The following is an 18,255-nucleotide window of genomic DNA, read 5'->3' as shown; positions in this document are numbered from 1 at the left end:
TGGAATTTGTCTTTTTGATGGAGACTCAGCACACTTTGGGTACGTCGTGAACCGGTTGCTTGTCAATCACAGGGTAATCACATTAATCGCAAGGAACAACGTTTGACAGTAAAACAAAGAGCAAAGACAAGATTGTCCGCAAGCTTTGGCTAGTTCACCCGTATGAATTATGGGTCCATATGAAGATGGACTTTTTAGTGCCGGCACTGGGCAGAGGCGGGCGCTGTGCCTGGGCTCCCCGCTCGGACGGCGTACTCCCTTTCAGCCTTCAGCCCGGCAACACAGGCCCATCGCCAGCTCAGAGGAGGCCATCTCCTCACGCTGTCAAAGCGTGCTGGAAAGTGCGTCATTAAAATGTAGACTCAGGAATGGATTCATTCAAAGTGAGGATTAATCGACTTTTTTTATTGTCAGGTTTACGTGAGCATGCAATGTCGTCGTCGCCGTGTACACAAGCACACAATAGAATTGCCAAACTGGAAGAGAGGGCATCTTCTCTGTTTGCACACGGACAAGTTAAAAGTTGGTCAGGGTGGTATGATCTGGTCCGGGGTTACCGTTGTATTAAAGTCAAGTTGGCAGTCGGTGCAGAAATCACGAGTTATGTTCAAGATGAACTGTGAGAGAGCAAACATTCAGAACGAGAGCAGGAATATGGACTTCTGTGCTATACGCCACTTACTTGTTGGAGGATTTCTGTCACGTTGACTCCCTGGACAAAATTAACCCGAGCGTTTAGATGCATGTACACTGTTGGGAAATATAAAGAAACCAAGTTACAAAGTGACTGAAAGTACACACTTTGTTTCTCCTTTTGTCTTTTCAGTTGAACACTACTTGCTTGTGCCTCTGACGCACAGCATTTTCTCAGAGAAAAATACAAAGAGTAACAATTTCTAGATGCTGATTTGCTGCCATCTACTGGCGAAGGTAGAGCAATGCCAATTTTTTTTTTTTTTTGGTGGTGAACAAGTAGATTTGCTCCTATGAATTGCCAGTACAATGTGTGCGTGCACGTGTGTTTGTGCGTGCGCGCGCGCGCGTGCTTGTGCGCGCGTGTGACAGGAGATACCTTGTCCTTGCCTCATGGGGTCGTCTTCACCGAACAAAAGACAAAATTACATTATTTTAGTAGCAGTATTCAAAACTATGCAAAAAAACATTAGTGTATATATATATATATATATTTTTTTTTTTAATTTTATTTTTTTTAAAGCGCTTCTGTCCTTTCATTTACCCATGCGCTACGCCACAGATTGTAACCCAGAAACCTAAACTCAGGAGCCTCTGTATGTGCTCACCTGGAATCGGTTTGTCGTCGACTATGGTAGTGCACACGGTTTGCAGCACAGCATCGCTTAGTCTTTGAAGAGTTTGGAAGCTGTCAATAAAGAATGTGAAGTTGTCAGACGGTCGGCTGGCAATGGAAATTAGCTCCGGCTGGTTGACTAGTCCCACTCCGATAGCGAAGACGATGACCCCGTGTTGTCTGAGGCGCCGAGCGGGCTCCGTGACGTTGTCCCCGGAGGCTCCGTCTGTGAGGACCACAGCGATCTGAGTCACCCTGTCGTTGGCTCGGCTTCCGGCGCTTTCCGTGAAGTACGTCGTCCGTATGAAATCAATGGCTTTGCCCGTCAGTGTAAATCCCATCCGGTAGGGGAAGTTGTCCAGTGCGTCCAGCAGAGATTTCATGTCCATGTGCTCTGTCAACGAGAACTCTTGAATAGGCTCTCCGCTGTATTGTGCCAATCCTACGCGGACATTGTCAGGACCAATTTGCAAACTGGACACCACGGTTCGGAGAAAACTTCGGACCTCCTGGAAATTCACAGGGCCGATGCTGGAGGAGCCGTCCACCAAGAAGACCACATCAGCCACGGTGGCATTCTGACATTCTGAGAGGGGAGAGTAAGCACCTTTTCATTTTTTTACCCATACATTTCCTTGAACAATAAAATTAATCAATGGGGAAATTGACCGTGTTTCAGAAGCAGAGATGTGCGTAATGTAGCCGTTAATGTTTAACATGAACAGCAAAAATTCGAAAAAAAAACCTTAAAAACAACTGTGGATAATGTGTGGACGCAATTGTGCACTTTTACGTTTGATTTTTCTTCTGCACAATATAGTTAAGTATAGTATTTGTGTGAGAGGTTACCTTCGATTATGTTAGGAGGAACTGAAAGTAAAGAAAAGAGAAAAACAAGTTTTTTATTCCATTTGAATTTCCTGAATGCACATTATTACCTTACCTGTGAGGCATTTGATAATTTATTTTTCTTTTTTTAATGACTGTGGCAAAGAGATAATGTGCAAGGTTGTGAGGTGGATATTAGCTGGTGCCAGGCGATGAACTTGGATTTTGTAGATCATTCTTTTTGGTGTGCAATGTGCAAAGTATACGTGTGGGAGGTTACCTGTGGTGTTGTCTCCTTAAAAGTAAATGAAAGAGAGAAAATATGAATTAAAATTTAGGAATGGACAGTATTACCTTACCTTACAGTATACATTAGGCGAATATTTTTAGAAATAATTGCAGGTATTTTTTTGTTACGTTTTCAGGCATTTATTTGTATTAATATCGATGGCAATTGAAATCAAATGTACTTGTGCTGGTTCTCCTCGAACAGTGATTTCCAACCTTTGTTTGTATCTTGTTATATATTATAGTCATAAAGTTGCTGTACCCAAATTATAAGTTCGATATAATGCAAAAATAACAACAGGCTTCATCTAAGATAGTTGAACAGAATTGCAAAAGTCTAGTTGGACGCAGTTGGGCATGTGAGTGTTTTTTTTTCACTTTAAAATCAAAGTTCTGGTGTACAATCTGGAAAGTAAGTTGCTACTATCGCTACATGTGACAAGCTAGTTAGTTAGCTAGTTTTTGTTGGCGGTCATTATACGTTATAAACCATCACTAAACGTTTTGTGAACTTACCACAAGGCTTTAGTCTTGTCTAGTCTAGTTTTTGGTTCGGTGAAAAACTTACAATGACGAAAATAATTTTGCATAGTTGTCGCCAACGAAATGACGAAATACAGGATTTTGTAGACATTGTTCTGGTGTACAATCTTCAAAGTTTACGTGTGGGAGGTTACCTTTTCCAAGTTCCTTGTTTGCCTTAGTTTTCTGTTTAATAAATGCCCTTTAAGTTACCCCTGCCTGGCTTCCCTGCGTTTGGGTCCTCATCTTCCTCAACCCTGACAGTTTTTGTCCGGTGAAAAACTTGCGTTGATGAAAATATTTTTGCCCATTTTTCACTTCCGAAATTAACATGACCTTGTAGATATTTTTTTGGTGTACAATGTGCAAAGTATACGTTTGGGAGGTTACCGTGGTGGGCGAATCTTAAAAATAAAGAAAAGAGAAAAATGTGTTAATTGTTACATTTTTAACTCATTCACTGCCATTGACGGATTAATACGTCAAAGATCCATTTTTTTCACTCGGCTGATAGTGAATGAGTTAATTCGTGATTGATCATTTTTCCAAAATGAAGAGATAAAAAAAGTGTAAAAAGCACTTAACGAATTTCAGTTTCCTGATCAAAAAATATATAAATTGAGCTTTGTTTTTGAAAAATGGGCCACCGTTGCTCTTTACCTCCTTTAAAAGTTTAAGCTACCCTTGAAGATCTTTTTTTCCGGTGTACGATGTGCAAAGTATACGAGTTGAATGTTACCTGGGCTGGTAGGGGTAGAATCTGAAATGTAAAGAAAGGAGAAAAACGTTGCAAACTGTTATTTATTTCATTTTTATACATTATTACCTTATTTGAGATTTCTGTGGCTATGGGATCATATGTGTAATTATTTGTAGCAAAAATAGCAACAGGCTTAATCTAAGAATTTTAAACCTATTGTACAAAAGACTCATATTTCCTTATTTTTATGCAGGCAGTGTTCGGGCAGCTAGGCGCGGTCCTTCATCGCTTTGGCGCCGCGGTCGAGCGAGAGAGAAAGAGAGAGCCGGACAGGGCAGGAGTGCGACCAGTCGGAGCAGTTACGGCGAAGCCTCCACAACACCTACTTTATTTGCTTAATTCTTTGGGTTGGACGTAAGTGGGCACTAAAAAGTTTAAGCTACTCTTGTAGATCTTTTTTCCCGGTGTAGGATGTGCAAAGTATACGAGAAAATGTTACCTGAGCTGGTAGGGGTAGAATCTGAAATGTAAAGAAAGGAGAAAAACGTTGCAAACTGTTATTTATTTCATTTTTATACATTATTACCTTATTTGAGATTTCTGTGGCTATGGGATCATATGTGTAATTATTTGTAGCAAAAATAGCAACAGGCTTAATCTAAGAATTTTAAACCTACTTTATTTGCTTAATTCTTTGGGTTGGACGTAAGTGGGCACTAAAAAGTTTAAGCTACTCTTGTAGATCTTTTTTCCCGGTGTAGGATGTGCAAAGTATACGAGAAAATGTTACCTGAGCTGGTAGGGGTAGAATCTGAAATGTAAAGAAAGGAGAAAAATGTTGCAAACTGTTATTTATTTCATTTTTATACATTATTACCTTATTTGAGATTTCTGTGGCTATGGGATCATATGTGTAATTATTTGTAGCAAAAATAGCAACAGGCTTAATCTAAGAATTTTAAACCTACTTTATTTGCTTAATTCTTTGGGTTGGACGTAAGTGGGCACTAAAATGTTTAAGCTACTCTTGTAGATCTTTTTTCCGGTGTACGATGTGCAAAGTATACGAAATGAATGTTACCTGGGCTGGTAGGGGTAGAATCTGAAATGTAAAGAAAGGAGAAAAACGTTGCAAACTGTTATTTATTTCATTTTTATACATTATTACCTTATTTGAGATTTCTGTGGCTATGGGATCATATGTGTAATTATTTGTAGTAAAAATAGCAACAGGCTTAATCTAAGAATTTTAAACCTACTGTACAAAAGACTCATATTTCCTTATTTTTATGCAGGCAGTGTTCGGGCAGCTAGGCGCGGTCCTTCATCGCTTTGGCGCCGCGGTCGAGCGAGAGAGAAAGAGAGAGCCGGACAGGGCAAGAGTGCGACCAGTCGGAGCAGTTACGGCGAAGCCTCCACAACACCTACTTTATTTGCTTAATTCTTTGGGTTGGACGTAAGTGGGCACTAAAAAGTTTAAGCTACTCTTGTAGATCTTTTTTCCCGGTGTACGATGTGCAAAGTATACGAAATGAATGTTACCTGGGCTGGTAGGGGTAGAATCTGAAATGTAAAGAAAGGAGAAAAACGTTGCAAACTGTTATTTATTTCATTTTTATACATTATTACCTTATTTGAGATTTCTGTGGCTATGGGATCATTTGTGTAATTATTTGTAGCAAAAATAGCAACAGGCTTAATCTAAGAATTTTAAACCTACTTTATTTGCTTAATTCTTTGGGTTGGACGTAAGTGGGCACTAAAAAGTTTAAGCTACTCTTGTAGATCTTTTTTCCCGGTGTACGATGTGCAAAGTATACGAAATGAATGTTACCTGGGCTGGTAGGGGTAGAATCTGAAATATAAAGAAAGGAGAAAAACGTTGCAAACTGTTATTTATTTCATTTTTATACATTATTACCTTATTTGAGATTTCTGTGGCTATGGGATCATATGTGTAATTATTTGTAGCAAAAATAGCAACAGGCTTAATCTAAGAATTTTAAACCTACTTTATTTGCTTAATTCTTTGGGTTGGACGTAAGTGGGCACTAAAAAGTTTAAGCTACTCTTGTAGATCTTTTTTCCCGGTGTACGATGTGCAAAGTATACGAGATGAATGTTACCTGGGCTGGTAGGGGTAGAATCTGAAATGTAAAGAAAGGAGAAAAATGTTGCAAACTGTTATTTATTTCATTTTTATACATTATTACCTTATTTGAGATTTCTGTGGCTATGGGATCATATGTGTAATTATTTGTAGCAAAAATAGCAACAGGCTTAATCTAAGAATTTTAAACCTACTTTATTTGCTTAATTCTTTGGGTTGGACGTAAGTGGGCACTAAAAAGTTTAAGCTACTCTTGTAGATCTTTTTTCCGGTGTACGATGTGCAAAGTATACGAAATGAATGTTACCTGGGCTGGTAGGGGTAGAATCTGAAATGTAAAGAAAGGAGAAAAACGTTGCAAACTGTTATTTATTTCATTTTTATACATTATTACCTTATTTGAGATTTCTGTGGCTATGGGATCATATGTGTAATTATTTGTAGTAAAAATAGCAACAGGCTTAATCTAAGAATTTTAAACCTACTGTACAAAAGACTCATATTTCCTTATTTTTATGCAGGCAGTGTTCGGGCAGCTAGGCGCGGTCCTTCATCGCTTTGGCGCCGCGGTCGAGCGAGAGAGAAAGAGAGAGCCGGACAGGGCAAGAGTGCGACCAGTCGGAGCAGTTACGGCGAAGCCTCCACAACACCTACTTTATTTGCTTAATTCTTTGGGTTGGACGTAAGTGGGCACTAAAAAGTTTAAGCTACTCTTGTAGATCTTTTTTCCCGGTGTAGGATGTGCAAAGTATACGAGAAAATGTTACCTGAGCTGGTAGGGGTAGAATCTGAAATGTAAAGAAAGGAGAAAAATGTTGCAAACTGTTATTTATTTCATTTTTATACATTATTACCTTATTTGAGATTTCTGTGGCTATGGGATCATATGTGTAATTATTTGTAGCAAAAATAGCAACAGGCTTAATCTAAGAATTTTAAACCTACTTTATTTGCTTAATTCTTTGGGTTGGACGTAAGCGGGCACTAAAAAGTTTAAGCTACTCTTGTAGATCTTTTTTCCCGGTGTAGGATGTGCAAAGTATACGAGAAAATGTTACCTGAGCTGGTAGGGGTAGAATCTGAAATGTAAAGAAAGGAGAAAAATGTTGCAAACTGTTATTTATTTCATTTTTATACATTATTACCTTATTTGAGATTTCTGTGGCTATGGGATCATATGTGTAATTATTTGTAGCAAAAATAGCAACAGGCTTAATCTAAGAATTTTAAACCTACTTTATTTGCTTAATTCTTTGGGTTGGACGTAAGCGGGCACTAAAAAGTTTAAGCTACTCTTGTAGATCTTTTTTCCCGGTGTAGGATGTGCAAAGTATACGAGATGAATGTTACCTGGGCTGGTAGGGGTAGAATCTGAAATGTAAAGAAAGGAGAAAAATGTTGCAAACTGTTATTTATTTCATTTTTATACATTATTACCTTATTTGAGATTTCTGTGGCTATGGGATCATATGTGTAATTATTTGTAGTAAAAATAGCAACAGGCTTAATCTAAGAATTTTAAACCTATTGTACAAAAGACTCATATTTCCTTATTTTTATGCAGGCAGTGTTCGGGCAGCTAGGCGCGGTCCTTCATCGCTTTGGCGCCGCGGTCGAGCGAGAGAGAAAGAGAGAGCCGGACAGGGCAAGAGTGCGACCAGTCGGAGCAGTTACGGCGAAGCCTCCACAACACCTACTTTATTTGCTTAATTCTTTGGGTTGGACGTAAGTGGGCACTAAAAAGTTTAAGCTACTCTTGTAGATCTTTTTTCCGGTGTACGATGTGCAAAGTATACGAGATGAATGTTACCTGGGCTGGTAGGGGTAGAATCTGAAATGTAAAGAAAGGAGAAAAACGTTGCAAACTGTTATTTATTTCATTTTTATACATTATTACCTTATTTGAGATTTCTGTGGCTATGGGATCATATGTGTAATTATTTGTAGCAAAAATAGCAACAGGCTTAATCTAAGAATTTTAAACCTACTGTACAAAAGACTCATATTTCCTTATTTTTATGCAGGCAGTGTTCGGGCAGCTAGGTGCGGTCCTTCATCGCTTTGGCGCCGCGGTCGAGCGAGAGAGAAAGAGAGAGCCGGACAGGGCAAGAGTGCGACCAGTCGGAGCAGTTACGGCGAAGCCTCCACAACACCTACTTTATTTGCTTAATTCTTTGGGTTGGACGTAAGTGGGCACTAAAAAGTTTAAGCTACTCTTGTAGATCTTTTTTCCGGTGTACGATGTGCAAAGTATACGAAATGAATGTTACCTGGGCTGGTAGGGGTAGAATCTGAAATGTAAAGAAAGGAGAAAAACGTTGCAAACTGTTATTTATTTCATTTTTATACATTATTACCTTATTTGAGATTTCTGTGGCTATGGGATCATATGTGTAATTATTTGTAGCAAAAATAGCAACAGGCTTAATCTAAGAATTTTAAACCTACTTTATTTGCTTAATTCTTTGGGTTGGACGTAAGTGGGCACTAAAAAGTTTAAGCTACTCTTGTAGATCTTTTTTCCCGGTGTACGATGTGCAAAGTATACGAGATGAATGTTACCTGGGCTGGTAGGGGTAGAATCTGAAATGTAAAGAAAGGAGAAAAACGTTGCAAACTGTTATTTATTTCATTTTTATACATTATTACCTTATTTGAGATTTCTGTGGCTATGGGATCATTTGTGTAATTATTTGTAGCAAAAATAGCAACAGGCTTAATCTAAGAATTTTAAACCTACTTTATTTGCTTAATTCTTTGGGTTGGACGTAAGTGGGCACTAAAAAGTTTAAGCTACTCTTGTAGATCTTTTTTCCGGTGTACGATGTGCAAAGTATACGAAATGAATGTTACCTGGGCTGGTAGGGGTAGAATCTGAAATATAAAGAAAGGAGAAAAACGTTGCAAACTGTTATTTATTTCATTTTTATACATTATTACCTTATTTGAGATTTCTGTGGCTATGGGATCATATGTGTAATTATTTGTAGTAAAAATAGCAACAGGCTTAATCTAAGAATTTTAAACCTACTGTACAAAAGACTCATATTTCCTTATTTTTATGCAGGCAGTGTTCGGGCAGCTAGGCGCGGTCCTTCATCGCTTTGGCGCCGCGGTCGAGCGAGAGAGAAAGAGAGAGCCGGACAGGGCAAGAGTGCGACCAGTCGGAGCAGTTACGGCGAAGCCTCCACAACACCTACTTTATTTGCTTAATTCTTTGGGTTGGACGTAAGTGGGCACTAAAAAGTTTAAGCTACTCTTGTAGATCTTTTTTCCGGTGTACGATGTGCAAAGTATACGAAATGAATGTTACCTGGGCTGGTAGGGGTAGAATCTGAAATGTAAAGAAAGGAGAAAAACGTTGCAAACTGTTATTTATTTCATTTTTATACATTATTACCTTATTTGAGATTTCTGTGGCTATGGGATCATATGTGTAATTATTTGTAGCAAAAATAGCAACAGGCTTAATCTAAGAATTTTAAACCTACTTTATTTGCTTAATTCTTTGGGTTGGACGTAAGTGGGCACTAAAAAGTTTAAGCTACTCTTGTAGATCTTTTTTCCCGGTGTACGATGTGCAAAGTATACGAGATGAATGTTACCTGGGCTGGTAGGGGTAGAATCTGAAATGTAAAGAAAGGAGAAAAATGTTGCAAACTGTTATTTATTTCATTTTTATACATTATTACCTTATTTGAGATTTCTGTGGCTATGGGATCATATGTGTAATTATTTGTAGCAAAAATAGCAACAGGCTTAATCTAAGAATTTTAAACCTACTTTATTTGCTTAATTCTTTGGGTTGGACGTAAGTGGGCACTAAAAAGTTTAAGCTACTCTTGTAGATCTTTTTTCCCGGTGTACGATGTGCAAAGTATACGAGATGAATGTTACCTGGGCTGGTAGGGGTAGAATCTGAAATGTAAAGAAAGGAGAAAAATGTTGCAAACTGTTATTTATTTCATTTTTATACATTATTACCTTATTTGAGATTTCTGTGGCTATGGGATCATATGTGTAATTATTTGTAGCAAAAATAGCAACAGGCTTAATCTAAGAATTTTAAACCTACTGTACAAAAGACTCATATTTCCTTATTTTTATGCAGGCAGTGTTCGGGCAGCTAGGCGCGGTCCTTCATCGCTTTGGCGCCGCGGTTGAGCGAGAGAGAAAGAGAGAGCCGGACAGGGCAAGAGTGCGACCAGTCGGAGCAGTTACGGCGAAGCCTCCACAACACCTACTTTATTTGCTTAATTCTTTGGGTTGGACGTAAGTGGGCACTAAAAAGTTTAAGCTACTCTTGTAGATCTTTTTTCCGGTGTACGATGTGCAAAGTATACGAGATGAATGTTACCTGGGCTGGTAGGGGTAGAATCTAAAATGTAAAGAAAGGAGAAAAATGTTGCAAACTGTTATTTATTTCATTTTTATACATTATTACCTTATTTGAGATTTCTGTGGCTATGGGATCATATGTGTAATTATTTGTAGTAAAAATAGCAACAGGCTTAATCTAAGAATTTTAAACCTACTTTATTTGCTTAATTCTTTGGGTTGGACGTAAGTGGGCACTAAAAAGTTTAAGCTACTCTTGTAGATCTTTTTTCCCGGTGTACGATGTGCAAAGTATACGAGATGAATGTTACCTGGGCTGGTAGGGGTAGAATCTGAAATGTAAAGAAAGGAGAAAAACGTTGCAAACTGTTATTTATTTCATTTTTATACATTATTACCTTATTTGAGATTTCTGTGGCTATGGGATCATGTGCAGTGGTCATCTCATTAACTTCTATTGTAATAATTTAACTTAAAACTGTTGTGGTAATGTTTCTAGGCTGAAATAATTGAGCGTTTCTTGTCAATCAATGTTCAAGTGTGCAGTGTGCAAAGTACTCGTGTGGGAAGTTACCTGTGTTGTCGTCGCCTTCAAAGTAAATAAAACAGAAAAAAATCCATTTTAATTCATGAATGGACAGTATTACCATATCTAGACATTTAGTCAAAATTAAGATGACAATACAATTCCAGTTAATTTATTTAGCGTATTTCACAACAGCTGGAGCATATACAATAAATGCCGGAAGAAAAGCAGAACAACGACAGTCTCATGTTGAGTCGAAAGCTAAAGAATACAAATGTGTCTTCAAACGGGTTATAAAGGTTCACAGAGAGGGGTCTTGCCTAGCATTTAATTGAAGCTCATTCCATAGGGAAGGACCGGCGACAGAAAAGGCGAGATACCGCCAGAGGCTGAGCTTAGTCCTCGTCACCTCAGCAGCATTTGGTCCGCAGACCTGCGGCAGCGGGCAGGTGCGAAGCGGTGGAGGAGCTCAGAGAGATACGTTGGGGTAAGGCCATTTAAATATTTGAGACGAACAGAAGTATCTTAAAGGGACCAACAAGTTGCTACTATCGCTACATGTGACAAGCTAGCAAGTTAGCTAGTATTAGTTGACGGTCCGTTTTACCTTATTGTTTGAACATTATCGCTGTTTGTGTAATGTATATACCATCGTTAAACTTTTTGTGAACTTACCACAATGTATTTGTGGTGAACATTGTGTGTTTTCAGGTTTGTTGTGTTTTTTCCCCGCTTTATTGTGCCCACATTCCTTCCCTTCAAAAAATCAAATATCCTCTTTTTTTCTCCAGTTCAGTATAGCAGAACTGTGTTCATACACCACGGTGCCTCTTTCTCACGGCTCAGGAACTAAAATGTCCATATATTTTAGCCCAGATGAACCATTATGAACTATATTTCTATCTCGTTTTAATTAGTCCACGAAAAAATCATACTGATGTCGTCTGAGTTATTGATTAATAATGGAGGCTTTAGTCATGTCAAGTCTAGTTTTTGGTTTGGTGAAAAACTTACGTTGACGAAAATAATTTTGCCAAGTTTTCGGCAACAAAATGACGAAATACAGTATCTTGTAGACATTGTTCTGGTGTACAATCTGCAAAGTTTACGTGTGGGAGGTTACCTTGGCCGGTGGTGGTAGTATCTGAAAAAATAAAAACATGTTATTTATTCCATTTATTAATTCACGATGAAAAATTATTCAATTTTTACTGTAGTGGTAATATTTCTAGGCTGAATTTTTTTGGTAAGATTTTTATGCAAAGTCATTAAGGTTTGTGGGACTTGTTCTGGTGTGCAATGTACAAAGTGTACGCGTGGGAGGTTACCTGTGCTGTCGTCACCTTAAAAATAAATGAAAGAAGAAAGTTTAATTTTAATTCACGAAGGGGCAATATTACCTCATCAATCATTTGCCTTTTGGTGAAAATAAAAAAATAAACGATTGTGGCGATGGGATCATGTGTGAATTATTTGTAAGATGCAAAAATAGCAACAGACTTAATCTAAGAATATTAAACATGCTTTTATTTGCTAAAGACTTTGGGTTGGATGTAAGTGGGCACTTAAACATTTGAGCTGCCCTTGTAGATCTTTTTCCGGTGTACAATGTGCAAAGTAGACGTTTGGGAGGTTACCTTGGCCGGTGGTGGGCGAATCTTAAAAGTAAAGGAAAGGGAAAAACGTGTTATTTATTCCATTTTTAATTCATAATTGATAATTATTCCAAAATGAAGAGATAAAAAAGTGTAAAAATTGTTACCACTTAACGAATTTCATTTGGTGAAAAAAAAAGAAAAATAAACAACTGTGGCTATGGGATCATATGTGTAATTTGTAGCAAAAATAGCAACAGGCTTAATCTAAGAATTTTAAACCTACTTTATTTGCTTAATTCTTTGGGTTGGACGTAAGTGGGCACTAAAAAGTTTAAGCTACTCTTGTAGATCTTTTTTCCGGTGTACGATGTGCAAAGTATACGAGATGAATGTTACCTGGGCTGGTAGGGGTAGAATCTGAAATGTAAAGAAAGGAGAAAAATGTTGCAAACTGTTATTTATTTCATTTTTATACATTATTACCTTATTTGAGATTTCTGTGGCTATGGGATCATGTGCAGTGGTGATCTCATTAACTTCTATTGTAATAATTTAACTTAAAACTGTTGTGGTAATGTTTCTAGGCTGAAATTATTGAGCGTTTCTTGTCAATCAATGTTCAAGTGTGCAGTGTGCAAAGTACTCGTGTGGGAAGTTACCTGTGTTGTCGTCGCCTTCAAAGTAAATAAAACAGAAAAAAATCCATTTTAATTCATGAATGGACAGTATTACCATATCTAGACATTTAGTTAAAATAAAGACGACAATACAATACAATACAACTTAATTTATTTAGCACATTTCACAACAGCTGGAGCTGTAACAAAGCACTTTTCATATGCTGTAAATTAAATTAGCAGGAAATTAGATCACAAGTTAAAACACATAAACAGTAGAAAGCAGACGAACATCGAGTCTCATGTTGAGTCGAAAGCTAAAGAATAAAAATGTGTCTCCAAACGAGTTTTGAAGTGGACAGAGAGGTTGCTTGCCCAATAAGGCAAGCTTTAGTCTCGTTTAGTCTAGTTTTTGTCCGGTGAAAAACTTGCGTTGATGAAAATATTTTTGCCCATTTTTCACTTACGCGTTACCTGTCTGAGTGGGAGGAGTATCTTTAAAGAAAAAATATGAAAATGAATAAAAACAAGTTGATGAAATAAAAACAATTTGGGACAAAAGTCATTAAGGTTTGTGGGACTTGTTCTGGTGTGCAATGTACAAAGTGTACGCGTGGGAGGTTACCTGTGCTGTCGTCACCTTAAAAATAAATGAAAGAAGAAAGTTTAATTTTAATTCACGAAGGGGCAATATTACCTCATCAATCATTTGCCTTTTGGTGAAAATAAAAAAATAAACGATTGTGGCGATGGGATCATGTGTGAATTATTTGTAAGATGCAAAAATAGCAACAGACTTAATCTAAGAATATTAAACATGCTTTTATTTGCTAAAGACTTTGGGTTGGATGTAAGTGGGCACTTAAACATTTGAGCTGCCCCTGTAGATCTTTTTTCCGGTGTATAATGTGCAAAGTAGACGTTTGGGAGGTTACCTTGGCCGGTGGTGGGCGAATCTTAAAAGTAAAGGAAAGGGAAAAACGTGTTATTTATTCCATTTTTAATTCATAATTGATAATTATTCCAAAATGAAGAGATAAAAAAGTGTAAAAATTGTTGCCACTTAACGAATTTCATTTGGTGAAAAAAAAAAAAAAATAAACAACTGTGGCTATGGGATCATATGTGTAATTAGTAGCAAAAATAGCAACAGGCTTAATCTAAGAATATTACACATACTTTTATTTGCTAAAGACTTTGGGTTGGACGTAAATGGGCACTAAAAAGTTTAAGCTACTCTTGTGGATCTTTTTTCCAGTGTACAATGTGCAAAGTATACGAGATGAATGTTACCTGGGCTGCTCAGGTTAGAATCTGACATGTAAGGAAAAAAGAAAAACATGTGATTTATTCCATTTTTATTCATGAATGTACATTATTTCCTTATATTAGGAATTCACTGTGACATTTCAATTTTCAGTTACTGTTGTAAAGGGATCATGTTCAAGGATCTGAGGTGGATACTTGCTGGTGGTAGTTTGATGAACTGCTAATAATGCGACCTTACAACTAGTTATAACTTTACTAAACTTAAATAATTAAGATATGCAGAAATAACAACAGGCTTCAACTAAAATCTTTTAACATATTTGCTGAAGATTTGGTTGGAAGTAGTTGGACACTTTTGTTTTTAAGCTTCCCTTCTAGATCATTTTGCTGGTGTGCGATAGGATACGTGTAAAGTAAAGTAAAGTACACGTGTGGGAAATTACCTGGCCTGGTTGGAGGAGTATCTTGCAAGTAAAGAAAAGAGAAAAACATGTTATTTATTCCATTACAATTTATGAATTTCCAATATTCCCTTATCTATTAAACATTTAATGATTTAATTTTATTTTTTCCACCAACGACTGTGCAAATGTGTGCGCCGCATGGTAACTTGTGAAAAATAGTTTCAGCGTCCCTTTTAGATCGTTTTTGTGGTGTACATAATATACGTGTGGATGGTTACCTGTGCTGCCGTTAACTTAAAAACAAAGAAGAGAGAAAAATATTAATTAATTTAGGTTCACAATTAATCAGAACATTTCCCCACATGTTATCTATGCCATTTTAATTAATGAATGCACTGTATGACCTCTTTTGGTGAAAAAAGTTACGTGCTAATGATATGCTTAAAAAAAGTTTAAAATGACATTTATTTGATCTGGTAAATCATTTTTCTGGTGAACAATGTGCAAAGTATACGTGTGGGTGATTACCTGGCCTGGTGGCATCAGTAGCTTAAAGGTAAAGAAAAGAGAAAAACTTATTTATTCAATTCCAACTTATGAATATACAACATTCCGTTATCTATTAAACATTTGGTGATTTTATTTCATTATTTTTTTCCCCCCCAACGACTGGCGATGGATCATGTAAAAAGTTGCAAGGTGGATTTTGGCTTGTGGCAATCTGATAAGGCAACCTCACACTCAGTGTTCACTCTCAGTTGCTCGCATAATCAATCGTGTACTTGTTTTCACCCTCACGGCGCACAGCAAATGTGTGTACCGCGTGATAACTTGAAAAATTGTTTGAGCTTCCCATGTAGATTGTTGTGGTGTACTAAATATACGTGTGGAAGGTTTACCTGCGGTGCCGTCATCTTAAAAGCAAAGAAAAGAGAAAGATGCTCTTTAGAATATGAATGAATTTCAGTTCACAATTAGTCGTGGTTCAGACTCAGCTGTGCATATTCTTTGCGCACAGTTATCTGAGTGTGACTAACTTTGCCCAATTATTTTAAATCATGAATGTACTGTATGACCTCATGCATTGGACATTTGGTGAAAAAAGTTACATCCTAATGATGTGCTTAAAAAAAATGTAAATGACATTTATTTGGTCTTTCCTTGTAAATCATTTTTCGGGTGTACAATGTGCAAAGTATACGTGTGGGAGATTACCTGGCCTGGTGGGAAAAACAACTTAAAAGAAGAGAGAAAAAAAACCATGTTATTTGTTTCATTTCAACTTATGAATATACAATATTACGTTATCTATTATACATTCAGTGATTTTGAAAAAAAAATATTTCCCAACGACTGTTGCGATGGATCACGTTCAACGTTGTCAAGTGGATATTAGCTTGCGGCAGTCTGATGAACTCCGAATAACTACTGTACTGTAACTGACATCATAACGTTTAAAAGGCTCAATTATTGGTAAGATGTGCATAAAAAGAACGACAGGCTTCATCTAAAAGATTTTCACTCGAAGATGCGCGCATGATCAATTGTGCACCCTTTCCAACCTCTAACGTGTGCAGCGCATGGTAATTATATTTATGATAAATTTGAAACCTGTCACTGACGGATGGACTGACGAATGACAGAACTGTGTTTTTCATCCGTCAGCGGAATCGTCGTTCACCGCATCCTGACTGACAGACCGACCGTCACCGGACGGACGGCCCTTTTCTGATATTTTTGGGCACTTTAGTGTTTGAGATTTCCTTGTAGATCATTTTTCTGGTGTACAATGTGCAAAGTATACATGTGGAAGGTTACCTATCTCGCCGTTATCTGAAAAGTAAATAAGAAAGAAAAAGCAAGTCATTTTCACTGCTTTGGAAGGGACCAATAATACTCATTTGGGGAAAAAACTAATTGACCAAATTTGATCCTTATCATATAATCCTAAGTGCATTTTTGTTTTCCAATGATTATGGCGATGGGATCACGTGCAAGCTTGTCAGGATGATTTTCGCTTGCAGCAATCTGATGAACTGAAATGTTTGAACTTTCCTTGTAGATCATTTCTCTGGTGTACAATGTGCAAAGTATACATGTGGAAGGTTACCTATCTCGCCGTCATCTGAAAAGTAAAGGAAGAAAAAGCAATTCATTTTCTTTGTTTTGGTGGGGTCATTATTTTTTACAGGAAAACAACAGATCCACTGCAAAGTAGTATTCATTTGGGGGGAAAAAAAAAAATTGACCACATTTGATCCGTATAATATCCTTTTTTTTCTGCTGTACAGTGTGCTAAATATACACGTGAAAAGGTTCCATAATAAGAATAACTCTGACACTTTTAATTCAGTTGAATATTGGTACACTGCAATGATAAATGAAATGAAATAATTAAAAAGTAAAATAAAACAAAAAAATTGTCGTATTTAGTGCAGAAATTAATATTCTTTCCATAGCTCTGACTTTTCATTTAAAATACATTTACGTAAATTCACCTCCTGTATTTTTTTCATGCTCATGTTTTATAAATAATTTTTATCAGAATAACAAAATGCAATGTAACAAGTCTTGTGTGTATGGAATTTTTGTTTTCGTGAAACAATAATACTCGGAATTCACTGGAGGAGGTTTCAGAATCCCAGTGAGGCTGGAAAATGCATACAGTGCCTGGATGTAGAAGTGGATCTTACCAGGTACTTCTCCGGTTAATTGCGCTGGAAAAAAAAAAAAACATTTTACCTTATGACTTAATGATGATGAATTCAGTCCAATTTTTTTATTATTATTTTTTTTTTTTGCAATTTAGTTCAAGTCTAAGTCAAGCATCGATTCGATTCCCGGAGGCTTAACTTTCACTTTCACTTTCCTAGGCGTCGTCACTTTGCATTTATTGTGATACATTTACATACACATTTTAAAACAGTTAAAGAAAAGGCCACGTTTGTGCTTTCTTAAACCAAGATATTACTCACTTTTTTTTCTTTTTTGCACATCTTTTGAATGTGCCACTCGTCTTACAGTTTGTGTCCAGGCATGGTCACTAATCCTTTTATTCTAAATCCAACCCTGCCTACATGCTCCATGCAAAGATTGGGATAATTTCATATCCTTTCAGGACCTCAAGAAAATGTTATACAACAATTAAGAAACTCTAAATCCAATATTCCATCGTCTCTGTGTTTTTGTCAGGTATTACCTGTACCTAACTGAAATCGAAATTTCTTTCATCTTTCTGTTTTAAATACAAATTACAATCACTGAAGTCTTTCAATAATAAATGTAATAAGTACTCACCATTGCTCAGCGATATAGACACCAACAGAAAGAAAAAACAAAAAAACTGATCCATGACTGACTGTAGCGCCTCACGTCTCACATGAAGGACACCTTCAAATATGATTTAATTTCTGTGATTTTTTTTCCCCCTTGTCAACTAATTGGAAGGCACACCCGCTGCATTCAACTGGCAGGAATGTTGTATGGTTACCTGAAGAGGTACAACAGCTTCATGTCAGTTGTTAATTGCCCTTCTTTTTTCCCTCCTATTAGATGGGCCAAGTAGGTCGGGCATTAAATATGAACAAGCAAGTGTAGAGGCAACAACGTAATAATGTAAACCACGTAGCTGCAGTTTTCATGTCGATGCCTTGAGGCCAGTATTGGTCCAGCACTGCCAAGTTGGTTACAATTGCATGACAAAAACAAAACACCTGTATAAATCTTTTGTCAGTAAAGTTCAGGCT

At 37.1% G+C, this 18,255-nt stretch overlaps 1 protein-coding gene and 2 long non-coding RNA genes across 8 annotated transcripts in view; 1 reads left to right on the top strand and 2 right to left on the bottom strand.

Moving 5' to 3' along the window:
* Positions 1 to 419: 419 nt before the first annotated feature.
* Positions 420 to 4,922, bottom strand: LOC148326089 (collagen alpha-1(XII) chain-like). The gene is made up of 9 exons (XM_088311287.1): positions 4,907 to 4,922; positions 4,729 to 4,749; positions 3,687 to 3,707; positions 2,418 to 2,432; positions 2,159 to 2,179; positions 1,302 to 1,895; positions 1,073 to 1,096; positions 683 to 750; positions 420 to 617 (listed from the first exon to the last, which is right to left on the bottom strand). The coding sequence occupies exons 1-9, from the start codon at positions 4,920 to 4,922 to the stop codon at positions 528 to 530; spliced, it is 870 nt and encodes a 289-aa protein (XP_088167413.1). The 3' UTR covers positions 420 to 527.
* Positions 4,923 to 7,815: 2,893 nt separating this feature from the next.
* LOC148326086 (uncharacterized) overlaps positions 7,816 to 18,255 on the top strand; it is a 117,297-nt gene continuing 106,857 nt past the window's right edge. For 2 of the 6 annotated variants that reach the window (XR_015846191.1, XR_015846190.1), the window contains exons 1-4: positions 7,821 to 7,942; positions 8,825 to 8,985; positions 9,869 to 10,029; positions 10,971 to 11,108. This is a non-coding gene — a long non-coding RNA (uncharacterized LOC148326086). Of the gene's footprint in view, positions 7,943 to 8,824; positions 8,986 to 9,868; positions 10,030 to 10,286; positions 10,321 to 10,970; positions 11,109 to 18,255 lie in introns of those variants that run through there. The other 4 variants (XR_015846189.1, XR_015846192.1, XR_015846193.1 and 1 more) reach the window with 4 other exon arrangements.
* On the bottom strand, positions 15,038 to 17,881 carry LOC148326088 (uncharacterized). The gene is made up of 7 exons (XR_015846096.1): positions 17,807 to 17,881; positions 17,203 to 17,226; positions 16,620 to 16,634; positions 16,328 to 16,342; positions 15,725 to 15,745; positions 15,409 to 15,423; positions 15,038 to 15,058 (listed from the first exon to the last, which is right to left on the bottom strand). It is a non-coding gene; the product is annotated as an uncharacterized LOC148326088 (long non-coding RNA).

Source organism: Idiotropiscis lumnitzeri, chromosome 12 (assembly GCF_059441095.1).
Source record: "Idiotropiscis lumnitzeri isolate Australia: NSW breed Sydney's pygmy pipehorse chromosome 12, RoL_Ilum_1.0, whole genome shotgun sequence".
Taxonomy (NCBI): domain Eukaryota; kingdom Metazoa; phylum Chordata; class Actinopteri; order Syngnathiformes; family Syngnathidae; genus Idiotropiscis; species Idiotropiscis lumnitzeri.
The sequence above is the reverse complement of the archived record's forward strand: the minus strand, read 5'-3'. Positions and strand labels throughout refer to the sequence as shown.